We start from the raw sequence: 22,391 nt of genomic DNA on the forward strand, positions 1-22,391 counted from the left end.
TTCGAAATATTAACTTTTATTAATTACAACAAATCAGTTCCAATAATTTTCCCGAGTAGCAGATTTTCTATATTTTCTTTTCAAAAGTTACATGTACAAATATCGAGGCAAATAGAAAGGTTACACATCGGATAAATATTTGTATATGATGGGATATAAACATCATGGTATACGTTGCTTCGTTCCCCATTTTTAACAGTCTCTTCCTAAATATAACTCTATGCATTTAATACATGGATTTTTAATCGTGATTCACCTTGTTTGCCTTGGATTTACATGATTTAAGATTCTGTTTTGCCAAATGTTCGATCGAGACAGACTTATCCATAACGATTATAAATGATATCTGGGACGTCCGAAAAATATACTCGTTCTGAACATGAAAAAAAATATTTGCCCCTGGACGTTAGGCTACAAACGAAATCTATCAACTGACATAATATATTAACAGTACACTTTTCCAAGAAGAGAACTTCTTATACTTTAGATACATGTTAACTCGTACTTTTCATTATAAACTACTTTAATCAGTCATGTCAGTGTTGGATGATGCCGTTAAATATTATAGTTTTGTTTTAAATACAAACCATCCCGAACTACTGACTTAAGTGACAGTTCATTATGCAACTATAAAGATTTCCATAAAAAATGCAAATATGGTCAATTTTGGTTGATGCGGACAAATAATTTTTTTATATGAGTCAGTCTAAGGTATAAAAACACTAAATTTGTTTATTATTCAATATTTTGAATAAAAAGAGTACATGCTGGCACTATAACTTGATGCGAACAAAATTGTGTAGTCATTGTTTTCTAATATTACTGTCATTCGTTTTATACAGATCCTCCTGACCTAAAAATATAACTAGTTTACTATGCAGCTTTATAGATTAGCATGATATAGTGCAAATATAATCAGTTTTGAATGATGCGTACCAATTATTTTCTTATACGAGTCAGTCTGAAGTATGAAAACTACTGATATTTCCTTACAATTCAAAAGTTTGAATAAAAACAGGACATTTTGGCACTCTCAATTGATGCGAACAAAATTTTGTAGTCATTGTGGTCCAATATTGCTATCATTTGTTTTATACAATCCATCCTTACATAAAAATATAACTGATTTACTATGCGATTATAAGATTTACATAAAAAAGAGCAAATTGGGTCAGTTTTGGTTGATGAGGACAAGTAATTTTGTTTTACGAGTCAGTCTGAGGTATAAAAACTACTGATATTTGTTTACGATTCAATATTTTGTATAAAAACAGGACATTTTGGCTTTCTCAATTCATGCAAACAAAGTTTTGTAGTCATTGTGGTCCAATATTGCTATGATTTGTTTTATACAATCCATCCTTACATAAAAATATAACTGATTTACTATGCAACTATAAGATTTACATAAAAAAGAGCAAATTAGGTCAGTTTTGGTTGATGCGGACAAGTAATTTTGTTATACAAGTCAGTCTGAGGTATGAAAACTACTGATATTTGTTTACGATTCAATATTTTGAATAAAAACAGGACATTTTGGCACTCTCAATTGATGCGAACAAAATTTTGTAGTCATTGTGGTCCAATATTGCTATCATTTGTTTTATACAATCCATCCTTACATAAAAATATAACTGATTTACTATGCGATTATAAGATTTACATAAAAAAGAGCAAATTAGGTCAGTTTTGGTTGATGCAGACAAATAATTTTGTTATACGAGTCAGTACTAGTCTGAGGTATAAAAACTACTGATATTTGTTCATGATTAGATATTTTGAATAAAAAGAGGACATGCTGGCACTATAAATTGATGCGAACAAAATTTTTTAGTTAATGTTTTCCAATATTGCTGTCATTTGTATCATACAATCCATACTGATATAAATATATTACTGATTTAGTATGCGACTATAAGATTTACATAAAAAAGAGCAAATTAGGTCAGTTTTGGGTGATGCGGAAAAAAAAATTTGTTATACGAGTCAGTCTGAGGTATGAAAACAACTGATATTAGTTTACGATTCAATATTTTGAATAAAAAGAGGACATTTTGGCTTTCTCAATTGATGCGAACAAAATTTTGTAGTCATCATGATCCAATATTGCTATCATTTGTTTTATACAATCCATCCTTACATACAAATATAACTGATTTACTATGCAACTATAAGATTTATATAAAAAAGAGCAAATTAGGTCAGTTTTGGTTGATGCAGAAAAATAATTTTGTTATACGAGTCAGTCTGAGGTATGAAAACTACTGATATTTGTTGGCAATTCAATATTTTGAATAAAAAGAGGACATTCTGGCACTATAAATTGATGCGAACCAAATTTTTTAGTCATTGTGGTCCAATATTTCTGTGATTTGTATTATACAGTCCCTCCTGACCTAAAAATATATTTGAATTACTGTGCAGCTATATAGATTGACTTGATAAAGTGCAAATATGGTCAGTTTTGGTAGATGCAGACAAATAATTTTGTTATACAAGTCAGTCTGAGGTATAAAAACTACTGATATTTGTTTACGATTAGATATTTTGAATAAAAAGAGGACATGCTGGCACTATAAATTGATGCGAAACAAATTTTTTAGTCATTGTGGTCCAATATTTCTGTGATATGTATTATACAGTCCCTCCTGACCTAAAAATATAACTGAATTACTGTACAGCTATATAGATGGACTTGATAAAGTGCAAATATGGTCAGTTTTGGTTGATGCAGACAAATAATTTTGTTATAAGAGTCAGTCTGAGGTATAAAAACTACTGATATTTGTTTACGATTAGATATTTTGAATAAAAAGAGGGCATGCTAGCACTATAAATTGATGCGAACCAAATTTTTTAGTTATTGTTTTCCAATATTGCTGTCATTTGTATCATACAATCCATACTGATATAAAAATATTACTGATTTAGTATGCGACTATAAGATTTACATAAAAAAGAGCAAATTAGGTCAGTTTTGGTTGATGCGGAAAAATAATTTTGTTATACGAGTCAGTCTGAGGTATGAAAACGACTGATATTTGATTATGATTCAATATTTTGAATAAAAAGAGGACATTTTGGCTTTCTCAATTGATGCGAACAAAATTTTGTAGTCATCGTGATCCAATATTGCTATCATTTGTTTTATACAATCCATCCTTACATACAAATATAACTGATTTACTATGCAACTATAAGATTTATATAAAAAAGAGCAAATTAGGTCAGTTTTGGTTGATGCAGACAAATAATTTTGTTATAAGAGTCAGTCTGAGGTATAAAAACTACTGATATTTGTTTACGATTAGATATTTTGAATAAAAAGAGGACATTTTGGCACTCTCAATTGATGCGAACAAAATTTTTTAGTCATTGTGGTCCAATATTGCTATCATTTGTTTTAAACAATCCATCCTTACATAAAAATATAACTGATTTACTATGCAACTATAAGATTTACATAAAAGAGAGCAAATTAGGTCAGTTTTGGTTGATGCGGACAAGTAATTTTGTTTTATGAGTCAGTCTGAGGTATGAAAACTACTGATATTTGTTTACGATTCAATATTTTGTATAAAAACAGGACATTTTGGCTTTCTCAATTCATGCCAACAAAGTTTTGTAGTCATTGTGGTCCAATATTGCTGTAATTTGTATTATACAGTCCCTCCTGACCTAAAAATATAACTGAATTACTGTGCAGCTATATAGATTGACTTGATAAAGTGCAAATATGGTCAGTTTTGGTAGATGCAGACAAATAATTTTGTTATACAAGTCAGTCTGAGGTATAAAAACTACTGATATTTGTTTACGATTAGATATTTTGAATAAAAAGAGGACATGCTGGCACTATAAATTGATGCGAAACAAATTTTTTAGTCATTGTGGTCCAATATTTCTGTGATATGTATTATACAGTCCCTCCTGACCTAAAAATATAACTGAATTACTGTACAGCTATATAGATGGACTTGATAAAGTGCAAATATGGTCAGTTTTGGTTGATGCAGACAAATAATTTTGTTATAAGAGTCAGTCTGAGGTATAAAAACTACTGATATTTGTTTACGATTAGATATTTTGAATAAAAAGAGGGCATGCTAGCACTATAAATTGATGCGAACCAAATTTTTTAGTTATTGTTTTCCAATATTGCTGTCATTTGTATCATACAATCCATACTGATATAAAAATATTACTGATTTAGTATGCGACTATAAGATTTACATAAAAAAGAGCAAATTAGGTCAGTTTTGGTTGATGCGGAAAAATAATTTTGTTATACGAGTCAGTCTGAGGTATGAAAACGACTGATATTTGATTATGATTCAATATTTTGAATAAAAAGAGGACATTTTGGCTTTCTCAATTGATGCGAACAAAATTTTGTAGTCATCGTGATCCAATATTGCTATCATTTGTTTTATACAATCCATCCTTACATACAAATATAACTGATTTACTATGCAACTATAAGATTTATATAAAAAAGAGCAAATTAGGTCAGTTTTGGTTGATGCAGACAAATAATTTTGTTATAAGAGTCAGTCTGAGGTATAAAAACTACTGATATTTGTTTACGATTAGATATTTTGAATAAAAAGAGGACATTTTGGCACTCTCAATTGATGCGAACAAAATTTTTTAGTCATTGTGGTCCAATATTGCTATCATTTGTTTTAAACAATCCATCCTTACATAAAAATATAACTGATTTACTATGCAACTATAAGATTTACATAAAAGAGAGCAAATTAGGTCAGTTTTGGTTGATGCGGACAAGTAATTTTGTTTTATGAGTCAGTCTGAGGTATGAAAACTACTGATATTTGTTTACGATTCAATATTTTGTATAAAAACAGGACATTTTGGCTTTCTCAATTCATGCCAACAAAGTTTTGTAGTCATTGTGGTCCAATATTGCTGTAATTTGTATTATACAGTCCCTCCTGACCTAAAAATATAACTGAATTACTGTGCAGCTATATAGATTGACTTGATAAAGTGCAAATATGGTCAGTTTTGGTAGATGCAGACAAATAATTTTGTTATACAAGTCAGTCTGAGGTATAAAAACTACTGATATTTGTTTACGATTAGATATTTTGAATAAAAAGAGGACATGCTGGCACTATAAATTGATGCGAAACAAATTTTTTAGTCATTGTGGTCCAATATTTCTGTGATATGTATTATACAGTCCCTCCTGACCTAAAAATATAACTGAATTACTGTACAGCTATATAGATGGACTTGATAAAGTGCAAATATGGTCAGTTTTGGTTGATGCAGACAAATAATTTTGTTATAAGAGTCAGTCTGAGGTATAAAAACTACTGATATTTGTTTACGATTAGATATTTTGAATAAAAAGAGGACATGCTAGCACTATAAATTGATGCGAACCAAATTTTTTAGTTATTGTTTTCCAATATTGCTGTCATTTGTATCATACAATCCATACTGATATAAAAATATTACTGATTTAGTATGCGACTATAAGATTTACATAAAAAAAAAGGGCAAATTAGGTCAGTTTTGGTTGATGCAGAAAAATAATTTTGTTATACGAGTCAGTCTGAGGTATGAAAACGACTGATATTTGATTATGATTCAATATTTTGAATAAAAAGAGGACATTTTGGCTTTCTCAATTGATGCGAACAAAATTTTGTAGTCATCGTGATCCAATATTGCTATCATTTGTTTTATACAATCCATCCTTACATACAAATATAACTGATTTACTATGCAACTATTAGATTTATATAAAAAAGAGCAAATTAGGTCAGTTTTGGTTGATGCAGACAAATAATTTTGTTATAAGAGTCAGTCTGAGGTATAAAAACTACTGATATTTGTTTACGATTAGATATTTTGAATAAAAAGAAGACATTTTGGCACTTTCAATTGATGCGAACAAAATTTTTTAGTCATTGTGGTCCAATATTGCTATCATTTGTTTTAAACAATCCATCCTTACATAAAAATATAACTGATTTACTATGCAACTATAAGATTTACATAAAAGAAAGCAAATTAGGTCAGTTTTGGTTGATGCGGACAAGTAATTTTGTTTTATGAGTCAGTCTGAGGTATGAAAACTACTGATATTTGTTCACGATTCAATATTTTGTATAAAAACAGGACATTTTGGCTTTCTCAATTCATGCCAACAAAGTTTTGTAGTCATTGTGGTCCAGTATTGCTGTAATTTGTTTTATACAGTCCCTCATGACCTAAAAATATAACTGAATTACTGTGCAGCTATATAGATTGACTTGATAAAGTGCAAATATGGTCAGTTTTGGTAGATGCAGACAAATAATTTTGTTGTACAAGTCAGTCTGAGGTATAAAAACTACTGATATTTGTTTACGATTAGATATTTTCAATAAAAAGAGGACATGCTGGCACTATAAATTGATGCGAAACAAATTTTTTAGTCATTGTGGTCCAATATTTCTGTGATATGTATTATACAGTCCCTCCTGACCTAAAAATATAACTGAATTACTGTACAGCTATATAGATGGACTTGATAAAGTGCAAATATGGTCAGTTTTGGTTGATGCAGACAATTAATCCAAACTAACTCTTTTGCTTCCCCTCCCCCCTTTTTCCCATTGTAGGTTTTCCCCTGTACTTATATGCCTTAATTGTCTCTGCTGTTTGTGTGCGTTTGTGACTGTTTAACAAAAAGGAGTCCCAACCAAATCCTGAACTGAATTGAATTACTAGTCCAGAGTCTGGTGAGGAAACCTTGGATATGCAATCAAGGCTTGAATAAATACCAAAAAACAGGTTTGGGCCAAGTAATCCACAGTTTAATTATAAATTCCAATTAGATGCAAACATATAATTGGCAAAATATAGGCGAAAGACAAAAATACATAGATCAGCAAAACTGTGGTACTCCAAAATTTTGTCCCAAACCTGTATAGAAGTAGTGTGTTAGGTGTGTTAAGAGGAGGTTGTGAAAGCCGCAGTAAAAGCTTGCATTACTTGATGACGGTATGATAGAGATGGGTCTATATATGCCTTGTATGCATCGCTACGCCAGTCGCCTTGAGCTTGTATGACCTCACTAGGGAGGCCACATTCCAAAGCAAAGGAAGCCCCACCCCTGCGAAAACTATGACCAGAATATTGGTTGCAATCAAAACCTAAGTGCTGCAAAGCCCGCCTTAAGCGACTTAAAAAGGCTGGATATGTCAGTGGCGTTACTAAATTTTTTTGTAAATAGATAAACGCAGGGGAAGGGGTTGTGGTCTTAGGGACCAGATTATGCAACAATAATAATGCACTTGCAGGACAAAAAGGGGAATCTTTTATCCTGGGAAGGGGGATCTCTAATACCCTTTGTGCATACTGAATGGTCTTGGTCTTATGGATTCTTAAAATAACCCCTTGCGGTTGGAAAATAATATCCTGTCTGCTCAAATGAACTTTTGGATCAAATAGTGCGGGTGAAGGGGGTAATAAGTTGGATTTCCTCAGAAATGAGAAAAAGGCAACCAAACAAGCAGCCCAGAAGGCCAAGTCCCCAGAACATGAAAGGTTAATTGTGGTAAAAATGCGTCGTAAAATAGATGGTGTAATGGGTAATTTCCTATTACTAACAGTGCCAAGTACCCTCTTAGCTCCTTGTAAAACAGAATGTACAAAATGACCAGCCAAAGGATCTGGTAATCCTGCTTCGACATGAATTAATTTAACAATGATCAAATAATTTGCAATAGAGTTAAATTGCAGCTTGCGAGATAAAAAGGCAATATACCGGGCAACATTCTTAGGTGACAAAGGAAATAATGGTATTTTATACCCTGTACAAAATTGGACATAAGATCTTAAATAAGTCATGTATGTCTTTTTAGTTGATTCCGCAAATGTATTTCCCCGAAAATGGAGGACCAGATCATCCAGTTCCTTTAAATTCCTGGAGCCCTGTGTGCCTACACAAAAGAAAAGAAAGCGCAGCATTAGACATATGTTTGTGCAAGTGAGAAATAAACAGGGGCTGTGGTAAATAATAACGCATAAAAATTTCGAAGGATCTGGGCTCATGTAGTCTAGAAATATGATCCGCTATCACATTGCTAGCACCTGGGACATGAACAGCTTTAATATGAAAATTGAACAACGCAGACAGCCAAAAAAGTTCTCTCAAAAAACCCATTAAAATCGGGTTACGAGACGTACATTTATTTATGCAGGCTACTGTGGTCATATTATCACAGAGAACTACGACCCTCTTGTTAGCCCAATTACTAGCCCATTTTTTTGCAGCTAAGAAAACAGAAAAAGCCTCAAGTTCATTTATATGAAAATTTGAACAAGCAGGAAAATCTTTGTTCCAATTGACATAGAACCAGTCTAAATCATGGAGGCCGCCCCCTCCTTCTCTACAAGCATCTGTTATCACTGATGTGACAGGTATTTTATCTAATATAAGAGATTTCCCATTAAAAGACCCCATAAAATCATGCCACCAAGAAATATCCGCTAAGAGTGCGCCTTGGATGCGTATTTTGTGCCAGTCTTGCTTAAGACGCGAAAATGCAGTAATGATTCTGCGAAGAAATACTCTTCCGCCATGAACCACTGCGGATGCCCAATTTAATTTGCCTGCTAAGGATTGGAGTTGCTTTTTTGATGCGCGCTGGCGCTGCAAAAACTCTGCTAAGTCTTGCTTTAGTTTGCTTAGTTTGTCATTAGGAATGCGCAATTCCATGAGCTTGGAATCTATTTCAATCCCCAAAAAGGTAATTTTTTGACAGGGACCTACAACTTTTGACCAGCTGATCAAAAATCCAAGCGCACACAAAAGATTTAAAAGTGTGTTTAGAGCATCTAAACACCTAGTTTTTGTAGGCTCGCATATCAAAAAATCATCCAAATATGCAATGATTGTAAAACCTTTACGTGACATCATTCGTCTGACAGCTTGTGACAACCTATGAAAAATATTGGGAGCTAACTTTGCGCCAAAAGGTAATTTGCAATCAACAAAAGTGTGTTGTTCACCATTAGGGAAAATCCAATTAAAACCTGTAACCTGTTGACTTTTCTTACTAATTCGAACAGATCTATAAGCTGACTTCAGGTCCACTTTCGCCAAAAAATAATTAGGAGACACCAATTTTGCAGCATCCTCAATGGTTTGAAATTTTTGTTTTGGGAAGTCACTTACGTGATCATTAACAGAAGAGCCCACCGGCCGACTACAGTCATGGATAATGCGCACCCCACCATCAGGCTTCGGTATTATGCCCATAGGGCTGATAATTTTTGGAGGTGATTTAGCAAATATGTAATTCCCATTTTCTATTTCTGTTAAAATCTGAGCATGGGCTTTTTCGTAAAGGGGGCTTTTTGGATTTGCTGATGGGTGATTTTTTAATTTCACTGGTGACAAAATATCAAAATTAGAAATAATGTCAAAACCATTTTCTATGCCGTTTAGTAAAAAGGATTTGTCAAAGTCGTTTTTGAGTTCAAGCTGCCAAACATCCAGATTAAGGTCACGTAAAGGCTTTATGCTGAGTTTTTTGACTGACCTGTGGAAGAATGTGATTGTGCCGAGTGATCTCTGCTACAACCAGGTACAGAACAAACATGTTCAAACTTGCAAGAGACTGACTGACAACCCCTTATTCCATTAAATCTTCTACATATCTCCTTTCCAGCATTGGGGTGAGATGCATAACCAGTTGGTTTAGATGCACCTTTCCCCCAAGACTTATTATTAATAGGCAAATTAACCTTGTTGGGTTGCTGGAATCTGGGGCGTAAGAATACAGTCTGAAGGTGGGGAACATCAGTACACCAGCGAAATTTGTGTTGGTGTTGTAAACACCTGTACTCTCTGTCATAAAAGAAGACAGAGATCATGTCATAACATGTGATTAACTGATAAATGCGCTTGGTGTATGACATGTAGTCCAAATAATTTTGAGCCGAAAGAGTCCCAGTTTCCAGCAACTTATACATTATGGAAATATTGGCCATTGACCATTGACAAAGAGAAATAGTCTCTAATTTTGGCTTTACAGGACCTGATTTAAAAATTAACTGCCCCCCACTAGCATGTGAAATTAAGCTTTCTGAATTTTCAGAAGATGAAACATTTATAGAAATAAAGTCAATAATGTCTAAATGTTTAGAGTCCACTATAGGCATTGACTTCAAACACAACTGTGGGTCCTGCCAGGAAAAAATGTCATTTATACCCGGAACCGTACCTTGGTGTGAGTTGTTTTGGGTTGGTCCTGTCATCCCCGTCGCACTTAGCTGGTTTGTTTTTAATTGCTCTAGAAATGCTCGGACGTAAGGATCCTCGGTATCATGTTGTTGTTGTTGGTGGTTTTGAGAATTACTTCCGGTAAACTGGTTCCCGGGATTCGTATTACTTCCGGATGACTGGATTCCGGAATGCGCACTTCCGGCCTGGTTATCAGTCGACTCCGCGTCTGTCGCCATGTTGGAATTCTCTGTTTCGGCAGTATCTTTGACGAATGTTTTTTCCACTGCGCGCATTAACATTTTTTGTTGGCCTAACGGCAGTTTTAAAGTTCTGACGTCTTCCATTGTTAAAAGCGATAACGACTCAATGGTTGTGAAGCCATTCTCCAAAAGTTCATCCGTCGTGCTTTCGTCGAGTTTCTTGGCTGCCGCCCACGTTCTTACTCGGTCTATATCTTCCATTGTGATGATTTACGCACAAAATCGTTAATAATAATGCAACTGCAGAACTAGCGGTTCAATTAACATTCATACACTAATAACTTGAATCAAATTCTAGTTGAAAATCTCTAATCGGCGCGAGGCTGTTTACATGTCACACATATCGGCATAATAGCATTTGTGTTGCAAAATATGCATCCCATGCAACAAGCGGCACAGTCTAGTTTTAAGGACCACAAAGCCCGTGAAAGATCGTTTTCTGTTTCGGTCAGGTAGTAATCCAATGATGAGATTTCTTCCTTGGACAGACGGAACCACTCTGGAATTCCCAATAAAAGATTAAATTGTTCCAAAACAGCGGCCATAGTAGGAAAATGTTCTAGACTTACATATCAGTTATGAATGCTTACGATTCCTGTATGTTAAATTCAAATCAAAAATAGTTTCTGCTGAAAACTTTGCTGCTTACAGCCACGCCAAAGTGAAAGTGAAGTGAGCGCACTTTGTTTCAAACAATTTCTTAATTAATCATGTGACTGGTCAACATGAGAGCCACCTTCCCATTGGTTTCAGTCAGTCTCTTGACCAAATATGGACTGACGTCCGAGAGGCAAACATGCCCCAACTGTAATCCAACACCACCTTTGTATGTTGTAGAGTTTCCCTTATCAGAGCCCCCTAGAATGCATACGTCTGATAGTGATTTTATTTTGATTAATAATATATTTAACTAAATACCCCAATAATTTTGTTATAAGAGTCAGTCTGAGGTATAAAAACTACTGATATTTGTTTACGATTAGATATTTTGAATAAAAAGAGGGCATGCTAGCACTATAAATTGATGCGAACCAAATTTTTTAGTTATTGTTTTCCAATATTGCTGTCATTTGTATCATACAATCCATACTGATATAAAAATATTACTGATTTAGTATGCGACTATAAGATTTACATAAAAAAGAGCAAATTAGGTCAGTTTTGGTTGATGCGGAAAAATAATTTTGTTATACGAGTCAGTCTGAGGTATGAAAACGACTGATATTTGATTATGATTCAATATTTTGAATAAAAAGAGGACATTTTGGCTTTCTCAATTGATGCGAACAAAATTTTGTAGTCATCGTGATCCAATATTGCTATCATTTGTTTTATACAATCCATCCTTACATACAAATATAACTGATTTACTATGCAACTATAAGATTTATATAAAAAAGAGCAAATTAGATCAGTTTTAGTTGATGCAGACAAATAATTTTGTTATAAGAGTCAGTCTGAGGTATAAAAACTACTGATATTTGTTTACGATTAGATATTTTGAATAAAAAGAGGACATTTTGGCACTCTCAATTGATGCGAACAAAATTTTTTAGTCATTGTGGTCCAATATTGCTATCATTTGTTTTAAACAATCCATCCTTACATAAAAATATAACTGATTTACTATGCAACTATAAGATTTACATAAAAGAGAGCAAATTAGGTCAGTTTTGGTTGATGCGGACAATAATTTTGTTTTATGAGTCAGTCTGAGGTATGAAAACTACTGATATTTGTTTACGATTCAATATTTTGTATAAAAACAGGACATTTTGGCTTTCTCAATTCATGCCAACAAAGTTTTGTAGTCATTGTGGTCCAATATTGCTGTAATTTGTATTATACAGTCCCTCCTGACCTAAAAATATAACTGAATTACTGTGCAGCTATATAGATTGACTTGATAAAGTGCAAATATGGTCAGTTTTGGTAGATGCAGACAAATAATTTTGTTATACAAGTCAGTCTGAGGTATAAAAACTACTGATATTTGTTTACGATTAGATATTTTGAATAAAAAGAGGACATGCTGGCACTATAAATTGATGCAAAACAAATTTTTTAGTCATTGTGGTCCAATATTTCTGTGATATGTATTATACAGTCCCTCCTGACCTAAAAATATAACTGAATTACTGTACAGCTATATAGATGGACTTGATAAAGTGCAAATATGGTCAGTTTTGGTTGATGCAGACAAATAATTTTGTTATAAGAGTCAGTCTGAGGTATAAAAACTACTGATATTTGTTTACGATTAGATATTTTGAATAAAAAGAGGACATGCTAGCACTATAAATTGATGCGAACCAAATTTTTTAGTTATTGTTTTCCAATATTGCTGTCATTTGTATCATACAATCCATACTGATATAAAAATATTACTGATTTAGTATGCGACTATAAGATTTACATAAAAAAAAGGGCAAATTAGGTCAGTTTTGGTTGATGCAGAAAAATAATTTTGTTATACGAGTCAGTCTGAGGTATGAAAACGACTGATATTTGATTATGATTCAATATTTTGAATAAAAAGAGGACATTTTGGCTTTCTCAATTGATGCGAACAAAATTTTGTAGTCATCGTGATCCAATATTGCTATCATTTGTTTTATACAATCCATCCTTACATACAAATATAACTGATTTACTATGCAACTATAAGATTTATATAAAAAAGAGCAAATTAGATCAGTTTTGGTTGATGCAGACAAATAATTTTGTTATAAGAGTCAGTCTGAGGTATAAAAACTACTGATATTTGTTTACGATTAGATATTTTTAATAAAAAGAAGACATTTTGGCACTTTCAATTGATGCGAACAAAATTTTTTAGTCATTGTGGTCCAATATTGCTATCATTTGTTTTAAACAATCCATCCTTACATAAAAATATAACTGATTTACTATGCAACTATAAGATTTACATAAAAGAAAGCAAATTAGGTCAGTTTTGGTTGATGCGGACAAGTAATTTTGTTTTATGAGTCAGTCTGAGGTATGAAAACTACTGATATTTGTTCATGATTCAATATTTTGTATAAAAACAGGACATTTTGGCTTTCTCAATTCATGCCAACAAAGTTTTGTAGTCATTGTGGTCCAGTATTGCTGTAATTTGTTTTATACAGTCCCTCATGACCTAAAAATATAACTGAATTACTGTGCAGCTATATAGATTGACTTGATAAAGTGCAAATATGGTCAGTTTTGGTAGATGCAGACAAATAATTTTGTTGTACAAGTCAGTCTGAGGTATAAAAACTACTGATATTTGTTTACGATTAGATATTTTGAATAAAAAGAGGACATGCTGGCACTATAAATTGATGCGAAACAAATTTTTTAGTCATTGTGGTCCAATATTTCTGTGATATGTATTATACAATCCCTCATGACCTAAAAATATAACTGAATTACTGTACAGCTATATAGATGGACTTGATAAAGTGCAAATATGGTCAGTTTTGGTTGATGCAGACAAATAATTTTGTTATAAGAGTCAGTCTGAGGTATAAAAACTACTGATATTTGTTTACGATTAGATATTTTGAATAAAAAGAGGACATGCTAGCACTATAAATTGATGCGAAGCAAATTTTTTAGTTATTGTTTTCCAATATTGCTGTCATTTGTATCATACAATCCATACTGATATAAAAATATTACTGATTTAGTATGCGACTATAAGATTTACATAAAAAAGAGCAAATTAGGTCAGTTTTGGTTGATGCAGAAAAAAAATTTTGTTATACGAGTCAGTATGAGGTATGAAAACTACTGATATTTGATTATGATTCAATATTTTGAATAAAAAGAGGACATTTTGGCTTTCTCAATTGATGTGAACAAAATTTTGTAGTCATCGTGATCCAATATTGCTATGATTTGTTTTATACAATCCATCCTTACATACAAATATAACTGATTTACTATGCAACTATAAGATTCATATAAAAAAGAGCAAATTAGGTCAGTTTTGGTTGATGCAGACAAATAATTTTGTTATAAGAGTCAGTCTGAGGTATAAAAACTACTGATATTTGTTTACGATTAGATGTTTTGAATAAAAAGAGGACATTTTGGCTTTCTTAATTCATGCGAACAAAATTTTGTAGTCATTGTGGTCCAATATTGCTATCATTTGTTTTGTACAATCCATCCTTGCATAAAAATATAACTGATTTACTATACAACTATAAGATTTATAGAAAAAAGAGCAAATTAGGTCAGTTTTGGTTGATGCAGACAAGTAATTTTGTTATACGAGTCAGTCTGAGGTATGAAAACTACTGATATTTGTTTACGATTCAATATTTTGAAAAAAAAGAGGACATTTTGGCACTCTCAATTGATGCGAACAAAATTTTGTAGTCATTGTGGTCCAATATTGCTATCATTTGTTTTATACAATCCATCCTTACCTAAAAATATAACTGTTTTACTATGCAACTATAAGATTTATATAAAAAAGAGCAAATTAGGTCAGTTTTGGTTGATGCGGACAAGTAATTTTGTTTTAATAGTCAGTCTGAGGTATGAAAACTACTGATATTTGTTTACGATTCAATATTTTGAATAAAAACAGGACATTTTGGCTTTCTCAATTCATGCGAACAAAGTTTTGTAGTCATTGTGGTCCAATATTGCTATCATTTGTTTTATACAATCCATCCTTACATAAAAATATAACTGATTTACTATGCAACTATAAGATTTACATAAAAAAGAGCAAATTAGGTCAGTTTTGGTTGATGCGGACAAGTAATTTTGTTTTAATAGTCAGTCTGAGGTATGCAAACTACTGATATTTGTTTACGATTCAATATTTTTTAATAAAAACAGGACATTTTGGCTTTCTCAATTCATGCGAACAAAATTTTGTAGTCATTGTGGTCCAGTATTGCTATCATTTGTTTTATACAATCCATCCTTACCTAAAAATATAACTGATTTACTATGCGATTATAAATTTACATAAAAAAGAGCAAATTAGGTCAGTTTTGGTTGATGCAGACAAATAATTTTGTTATACGAGTCAGTCTGAGGTATAAAAACTACTGATATTTGTTCACGATTAGATATTTTGAATAAAAAGAGGACATGCTGGCATCATAAATTGATGCGAACCAAATTTTTAGTCATTGTGGTCCAATATTGCTATCATTTGTTTAATACAATCCATCCTTACATACAAATATAACTGATTTACTATGCAACTATAAGATTTATATAAATAAGAGCAAATTAGGTCAGTTTTGGTTGATGCAGACAAATAATTTTGTTATAAGAGTCAGTCTGAGGTATAAAAACTACTGATATTTGTTTACGATTAGATATTTTGAATAAAAAGAGGACATTTTGGCACTCTCAATTGATGCGAACAAAATTTTGTAGTCATTGTGGTCCAATATTGCTATCATTTGTTTTGTACAATCCATCCTTGCATAAAAATATAACTGATTTACTATACAACTATAAGATTTATAGAAAAAAGAGCAAATTAGGTCAGTTTTGGTTGATGCAGACAAGTAATTTTGTTATACGAGTCAGTCTGAGGTATGAAAACTACTGATATTTGTTTACGATTCAATATTTTGAATAAAAACAGGACATTTTGGCTTTCTCAATTCATGCGAACAAAGTTTTGTAGTCATTGTGGTCCAATATTGCTATCATTTGTTTTATACAATCCATCCTTACATAAAAATATAACTGATTTACTATGCAACTATAAGATTTACATAAAAGAAAGCAAATTAGGTCAGTTTTGGTTGATGCGGACAAGTAATTTTGTTTTAATAGTCAGTCTGAGGTATGAAAACTACTGATATTTGTTTACGATTCAATATTTTTGTATAAAAACAGGACATTTTGGCTTTCTCAATTCATGCGAACAAAATTTTGTAGTCATTGTGGTCCAGTATTGCTATCATTTGTTTTATACAATCCGTCCTTACCTAAAAATATAACTGATTTACTATGCAATTATAAATTTACATAAAAAAGGGCAAATTAGGTCAGTTTTGGTTGATGCAGACAAATAATTTTGTTATACGAGTCAGTCTGAGGTATAAAAACTACTGATATTTGTTTACGATTAGATATTTTGAATAAAAAGAGGACATGCTGGCACCATAAATTGATGTGAACCAAATTTTTAGTCATTGTGGTCCAATATTGCTATCATTTGTTTAATACAATCTATCCTTACATAAAAATATAACTGATTTACTATGCAACTATCAGATTTACATAAAAAAGAGCAAATTAAGTCAGTTTTAGTTGACGCGGACAAGTAATTTTGTTATACGAGTCAGTCTGAGGTATGAAAACTACTGATATTTGTTTATGATTAGATATTTTGAATAAAAAGAGGACATTTTGGCTTTCTTAATTCATGCGAACAAAATTTTTTAGTCATTGTGGTCCAATATTGCTATCATTTGTTTTGTACAATCCATCCTTGCATAAAAATATAACTGATTTACTATACAACTATAAGATTTATAGAAAAAAGAGCAAATTAGGTCAGTTTTGGTTGATGCAGACAAGTAATTTTGATATACGAGTCAGTCTGAGGTATGAAAACTACTGATATTTGTTTACGATTCAATATTTTGAAAAAAAAGAGGACATTTTGGCACTCTCAATTGATGCGAACAAAATTTTGTAGTCATTGTGGTCCAATATTGCTATCATTTGTTTTATACAATCCATCCTTACCTAAAAATATAACTGATTTACTATGCAACTATAAGATTTACATAAAAAAGAGCAAATTAGGTCAGTTTTGGTTGATGCGGACAAGTAATTTTGTTATACGAGTCAGTCTGAGGTATGAAAACTACTGATATTTGTTTACGATTCAATATTTTGAATAAAAACAGGACATTTTGGCACTCTCAATTGATGCGAACAAAATTTTGTAGTCATTGTGGTCCAATATTGCTATCATTTGTTTTATACAATCCATCCTTACCTAAAAATATAACTGATTTACTATGCGATTATAAGATTTACATAAAAAAGAGCAAATTAGGTCAGTTTTGGTTGATGCAGACAAATAATTTTGTTATACGAGTCAGTCTGAGATATAAAAACTACTGATATTTGTTCACGATTAGATATTTTGAATAAAAAGAGGACATGCTGGCACTATAAATTGATGTGAATTAAATGTTTTAGTCATTGTGGTCCAATATTTCTGTAATTTGTATTATACAGTCCCTCCTGACCAAAAAATATAACTGAATCACTGTGCAGCTATATAGATTGACTTGATAAAGTGCAAATATGGTCAGTTTTGGTAGATGCAGACAAATAATTTTGTTATACAAGTCAGTCTGAGGTATAAAAACTACTGATATTTGTTGATGATTAGATATTTTGAATAAAAAGAGGACATGCTGGCACTATAAATTGATGCGAACCAAATTTTAAAGTTATTGTTTTCCAATATTGCTGTCATTTGTATTATACAATCTATACTGATATAAAAATATTACTGATTTAGTATGCGACTATAAGATTTACATAAAAAAGAGCAAATTAGGTCAGTTTTGGTTGATGCGGAAAAATAATTTTGTTATACGAGTCAGTCTGAGGTATGAAAACTACTGACATTTGTTTATGATTCAATATTTTGAATAAAAACAGGACATGCTGGCACTATAAATTGATGCGAACCAAATTTTTTAGTCATTGTTTTCCAATATTGCTGTCATTTGTATTATACAGTCCCTCCTGACCTAAAAATATAACTGAATTACTGAGCGGCTATATATATTTACTTGATGAAGTGCAGATATGATCATTTTTGGTTAATGAGGTCAATTAATTTTGTTAAACGAGTCATCCTGAGTCGGACAGTGTGAGATGTGAATAATGCTGGATTTTGGTGATGATTTAATTATTTTAATAAAAGAAGGACATGCTTGAACTGTTTGTTTCTGCAGAAAAAAGAAATTTACTATGATCAATTTTCAATTAATTTAAGAGGTGTTATTACATTATTAATTAACTGTTAATGTCTATCGAAAATGAACAGTTGGTCATTTAATTTTGATGTACTTTATCATTTGATATTTAAGGTCAGTGTATCCAGGATACGATGACAATTTGCGTTAACGCGCGTTTACTACAAACAGTAAACGTGCGTTTACTTTTGACGAAATTAGAAGACGGGCCTTTTTCACGTTAACGCGGAAGTAAACGCGAAAGTAAACGCCCGTTTACTCTTTACAAAATTAGAAGACGCGCCGATTTTGCGTTAACGCGAAGGTAAACGCGAAAGCAGGAACATATATATATATATGTTAGATATACTGTTCCCAGGCGAAAGTAAACGCCCGTTTACTTTTTATGTCTACTGAAATTTCTGAGTTAACGCACAGTTAACGCGGCGTTTACTTGAAGTGCACGCGAGTAAACGCCGCGTTAACTTATTCCGCCCGTTTACATGTAATGCTTGGTCTGCACCCAACTGTATGTGCATTAGCCACGAGGAGGACTATAATATAGTAATCCTTTTTTGGGTATTATAAAAAAGAAGATGTGGTATGATTGCCAATGAGACAACTCTTCACAAGAGACCAAATTAGTTTATGCTTGTGTTGTAAAGTGTTTTGATATTCATATTTCTGTGTATTGGCTGGAGTGTCCTTTAAGCACCTGCCCTTGGTGACTCCTGCATATGAACAACAATACTATTTGTTCATATGCATCAGCCACGAGGAGGGACTTAACTCAAAAAGCTATTTTTATAATGGATGTGATGCTGCTTCTGGTGCATGGTCAATAAACACTAAACATAATGGTTTACATGAATACATGTATTATTAACTCAATTTATATTTCATTTTTTTCAGTTGGTTTTTTTTCTTGTGTATTGTCTATATTGCAATTGTTTAATATAAAAATCACTGTACTGACTATGCCCATAATGGGTCCTCTATTGGAAATAAAATGTATCTATCTATCTAATGTTAAATAGGCGAATTTTGAAAATGTTAAAAAATCAAAACGAATTTTCCCAGTATTGCCATGGTGACCATAATACTCATTGTATTTTACATTATTTACTTTACAATACCAATAACATTTTTCTAGCTATCGATTCATTACCAAATAGGAAAATAATTGAATTTCAAACTTTGCCACCAAAACGTGACCACTTAGCAAGTAGCATATCTTTAAAATTTCCTGCGTACTAATTTGATTAACAGGGCCGGATCCAGGATTTTGGAAAGGGGGAGCGAAGTATGTAAACTTCGTAGCGTAGCGAGGCGAAAATCTTTTTGGCTAAAAAACATAAAATAAGTGTAAAATGCACTTTTTTAACGGTTCCTGACGTAAGGCATGTATATTTTATAGTTAAAGTGTAAGGGTTGGACATTTTTGATGCCGTATTCTCCCCATTAATTGCCCAATGATTGGATGGATCCAAAGCTATGTTCTAATATATTTGATGTGGGACTTGTCAGTAAAAAATTGACATGGAAAATTCTCGTTTGTTGTATGTTTAGTTAGCATAACGTCACGGATTTCTTGTTGTAAACAAGATATACGCCGGGCTATTCAATGAAATTTACAATACGACCGACACGAGTTAAGAAAGACAAACAAGCAATTTTTATCCAAATGTTTGGTTGAAATGTTTCACCCAACAAGGGAAGTGAGGGGTTTCGAATCAACCAAAGGCTACGAATGAATCTGAAATGACAACGAATATATGAATGACGGTCGACAAATGGAGACATAAAGGCCACACCCAGCAGGCAGGTTGCAGTCGGGCCTTGAAAAAGTATTCATTTTATCAGTTCGACGAAACAGACATTCCGGTCAGATATGGGATTTACATGCAAACCCCCCTGCCCCAAAAAAACTACGCCCGTTTTTTTATTCATCATGTTCATTTAATGCTAAATAATTCTGTTGGAAATATTTGTTTCTAATAGCAAAAAAAGTGGACAAGATTATTGTTTTCAATCCAGATACGGCCAGAATTTTTGTTTAAGGCAAAAATCAGGGTCAGATTTTTTTCATGCTCTCAAACATCTCAGACTGCCCCCTCAAATCAAATGGTCCGTACCTTAGACTTTAAATCTATCTAGAGCTAATTGACTGGGGATCATTATTCAGCTATGTTATTAATAGGCTGGGGAGTGTTGGGTTAAACATGTTTTCGTAGGTAAATAATATTGCTGTGGAATTTTTTTTTCATGAAAGTGTAATAGAGTATTACTTTCTGTTCGGTAGAATTGTGAAATAGAAGTCAATAAATACGTTCTTGCTCAATCCTTTGTCGCTTTGAAGGTGTCATGCTTGTCATCCTCAGCCTAAGCAATGTGTTACTGTGATTTGAATTTCAAAATGACTGAGTGACGTTTTTTCGAAGCACTGGTCAACTCCACCGTAGCGAATCACATGATTTTGACATAATCAATAATATATTACAGTAAATACGAGCGAAACATATCTTTATAAGTAAAGAATTGCCGCATAAAAATCAAATACGCGGAAATGGCAAAGTTCACGAAGTCTAGTCTGATTAATCATTTTACAAAAAAATTAAAAAAAAAGTGCAAGCAAAGGGGGCGTACGCCCTCTACGCCCCCCTCTGGATCCGCCACTGATTAGCATAACAACCTGGCCAAACCTCTCTTCGCGTCGGAGCAGTGAGCCATGATCCCAGGCTATAAGTTGATGAGTACCACGTTGGAACACAATATTTCAATGTTCTGCCTCGCCTTGGGTACTTCTTTGTGAATTGAGAAACGTATGAACAATGCGATGGTTGAAAAATTGGTCCCATTCAAATTCAGAGCAGCTATAAACTATTTTAGCACTACTTTCGACACTGTTTGCATCAATAAGATGTACGAGACATTATTCCCCTTATTAACATACTCGATTGATACTCACCTGTGTCAGATTTGGCCTGCTCATTCAATTTTGTGACATTTTTATCAGTTGTATTCTTGTACAAATCGGTGGATAAAGTTGTTATATCTAAGGGGAAAAATATGAAAAGATATTAATAAACTCAATTTTTTTTTATGATTCATATACAAGTGATAAGTTTATAAAAAGAAGCATAATGATTCAATTATTAAAATAATGAAATATTTGGTTTAAGCGATTAATTATTTGACGTAAAGTTTTTTGTCCAGTGGTCTAATGTAAGCATGTGTTTCATTTGCACATATTCATGTGTATAAATTTATATAGAACATGTACATAACTTTTATTCACGCCAGTTTGTGTCTTTTCGTGTAAATATAAAAAAGAAGATGTGGTATGCAACTCTCCACAAGAGACATTATATATAAGCTTATATATAAAACTAAATGTCTAAAAATTAGCGAATAACACTTTTTACATACCAAAAGATTGGTCTTTATTCTCTGTTTCCAAATGGTGTGTGGTTTTTGTATTGTTTTCAACTTTATAAACCGCAGTGGTACTCGGTGCCATCTCTTCTGAAAGAAAAACAATATTGTTTTATTATTATAATGATGCGCGACATACTGTCATGTCAATCAATTAGGTGCCTAATCATAAATGGGTTTTCAACAGATTCATAGCATAATTTTTACTTGAAATATGCATACACATATCGCGGTCTTCAGCAGGTGTGTCATTTTTTATATATTTTTCTTTTTGATATTTTTTTTTTATTAAAGTAAGTTATCAAATGTTCAGGGAATTCGAAGTTTGCTCTACTGCAGTTAGTAGGTTTTAAAACAATACCACTGAATTCATCTTTTTGGGCTTTATTCAGTATTTTGAACTTTGATTTTTCTATGGTATAGTTAAATATATTTAAAAAAAAAATTAACATTGCATATTTTCTGCATGAATTTCAGATATTC

At 32.4% G+C, this 22,391-nt stretch overlaps 1 protein-coding gene across 2 annotated transcripts in view; it reads right to left on the bottom strand.

The window, feature by feature from the left end:
- The window catches only part of LOC127704695 (uncharacterized), a 32,245-nt gene that overhangs the window by 7,987 nt on the left and 1,867 nt on the right, over positions 1-22,391 (bottom strand). The window contains exons 2-3 of one of the 2 annotated variants that reach the window (XM_052208832.1): positions 21,903-21,995; positions 21,442-21,528 (exon numbers count right to left, since the gene is read on the bottom strand). In XM_052208832.1, coding sequence (XP_052064792.1) covers positions 21,442-21,528; positions 21,903-21,993 — 178 coding nt within the window. In that variant the 5' untranslated portion in view covers positions 21,994-21,995. Of the gene's footprint in view, positions 1-21,441; positions 21,529-21,902; positions 21,999-22,391 lie in introns of both variants that reach the window. The other variant, XM_052208831.1, reaches the window with a different exon arrangement.

This window comes from Mytilus californianus, unplaced genomic scaffold (assembly GCF_021869535.1).
Source record: "Mytilus californianus isolate M0D057914Y unplaced genomic scaffold, xbMytCali1.0.p SCAF_6, whole genome shotgun sequence".
NCBI classification, from domain to species: Eukaryota; Metazoa; Mollusca; class Bivalvia; order Mytilida; family Mytilidae; genus Mytilus; species Mytilus californianus.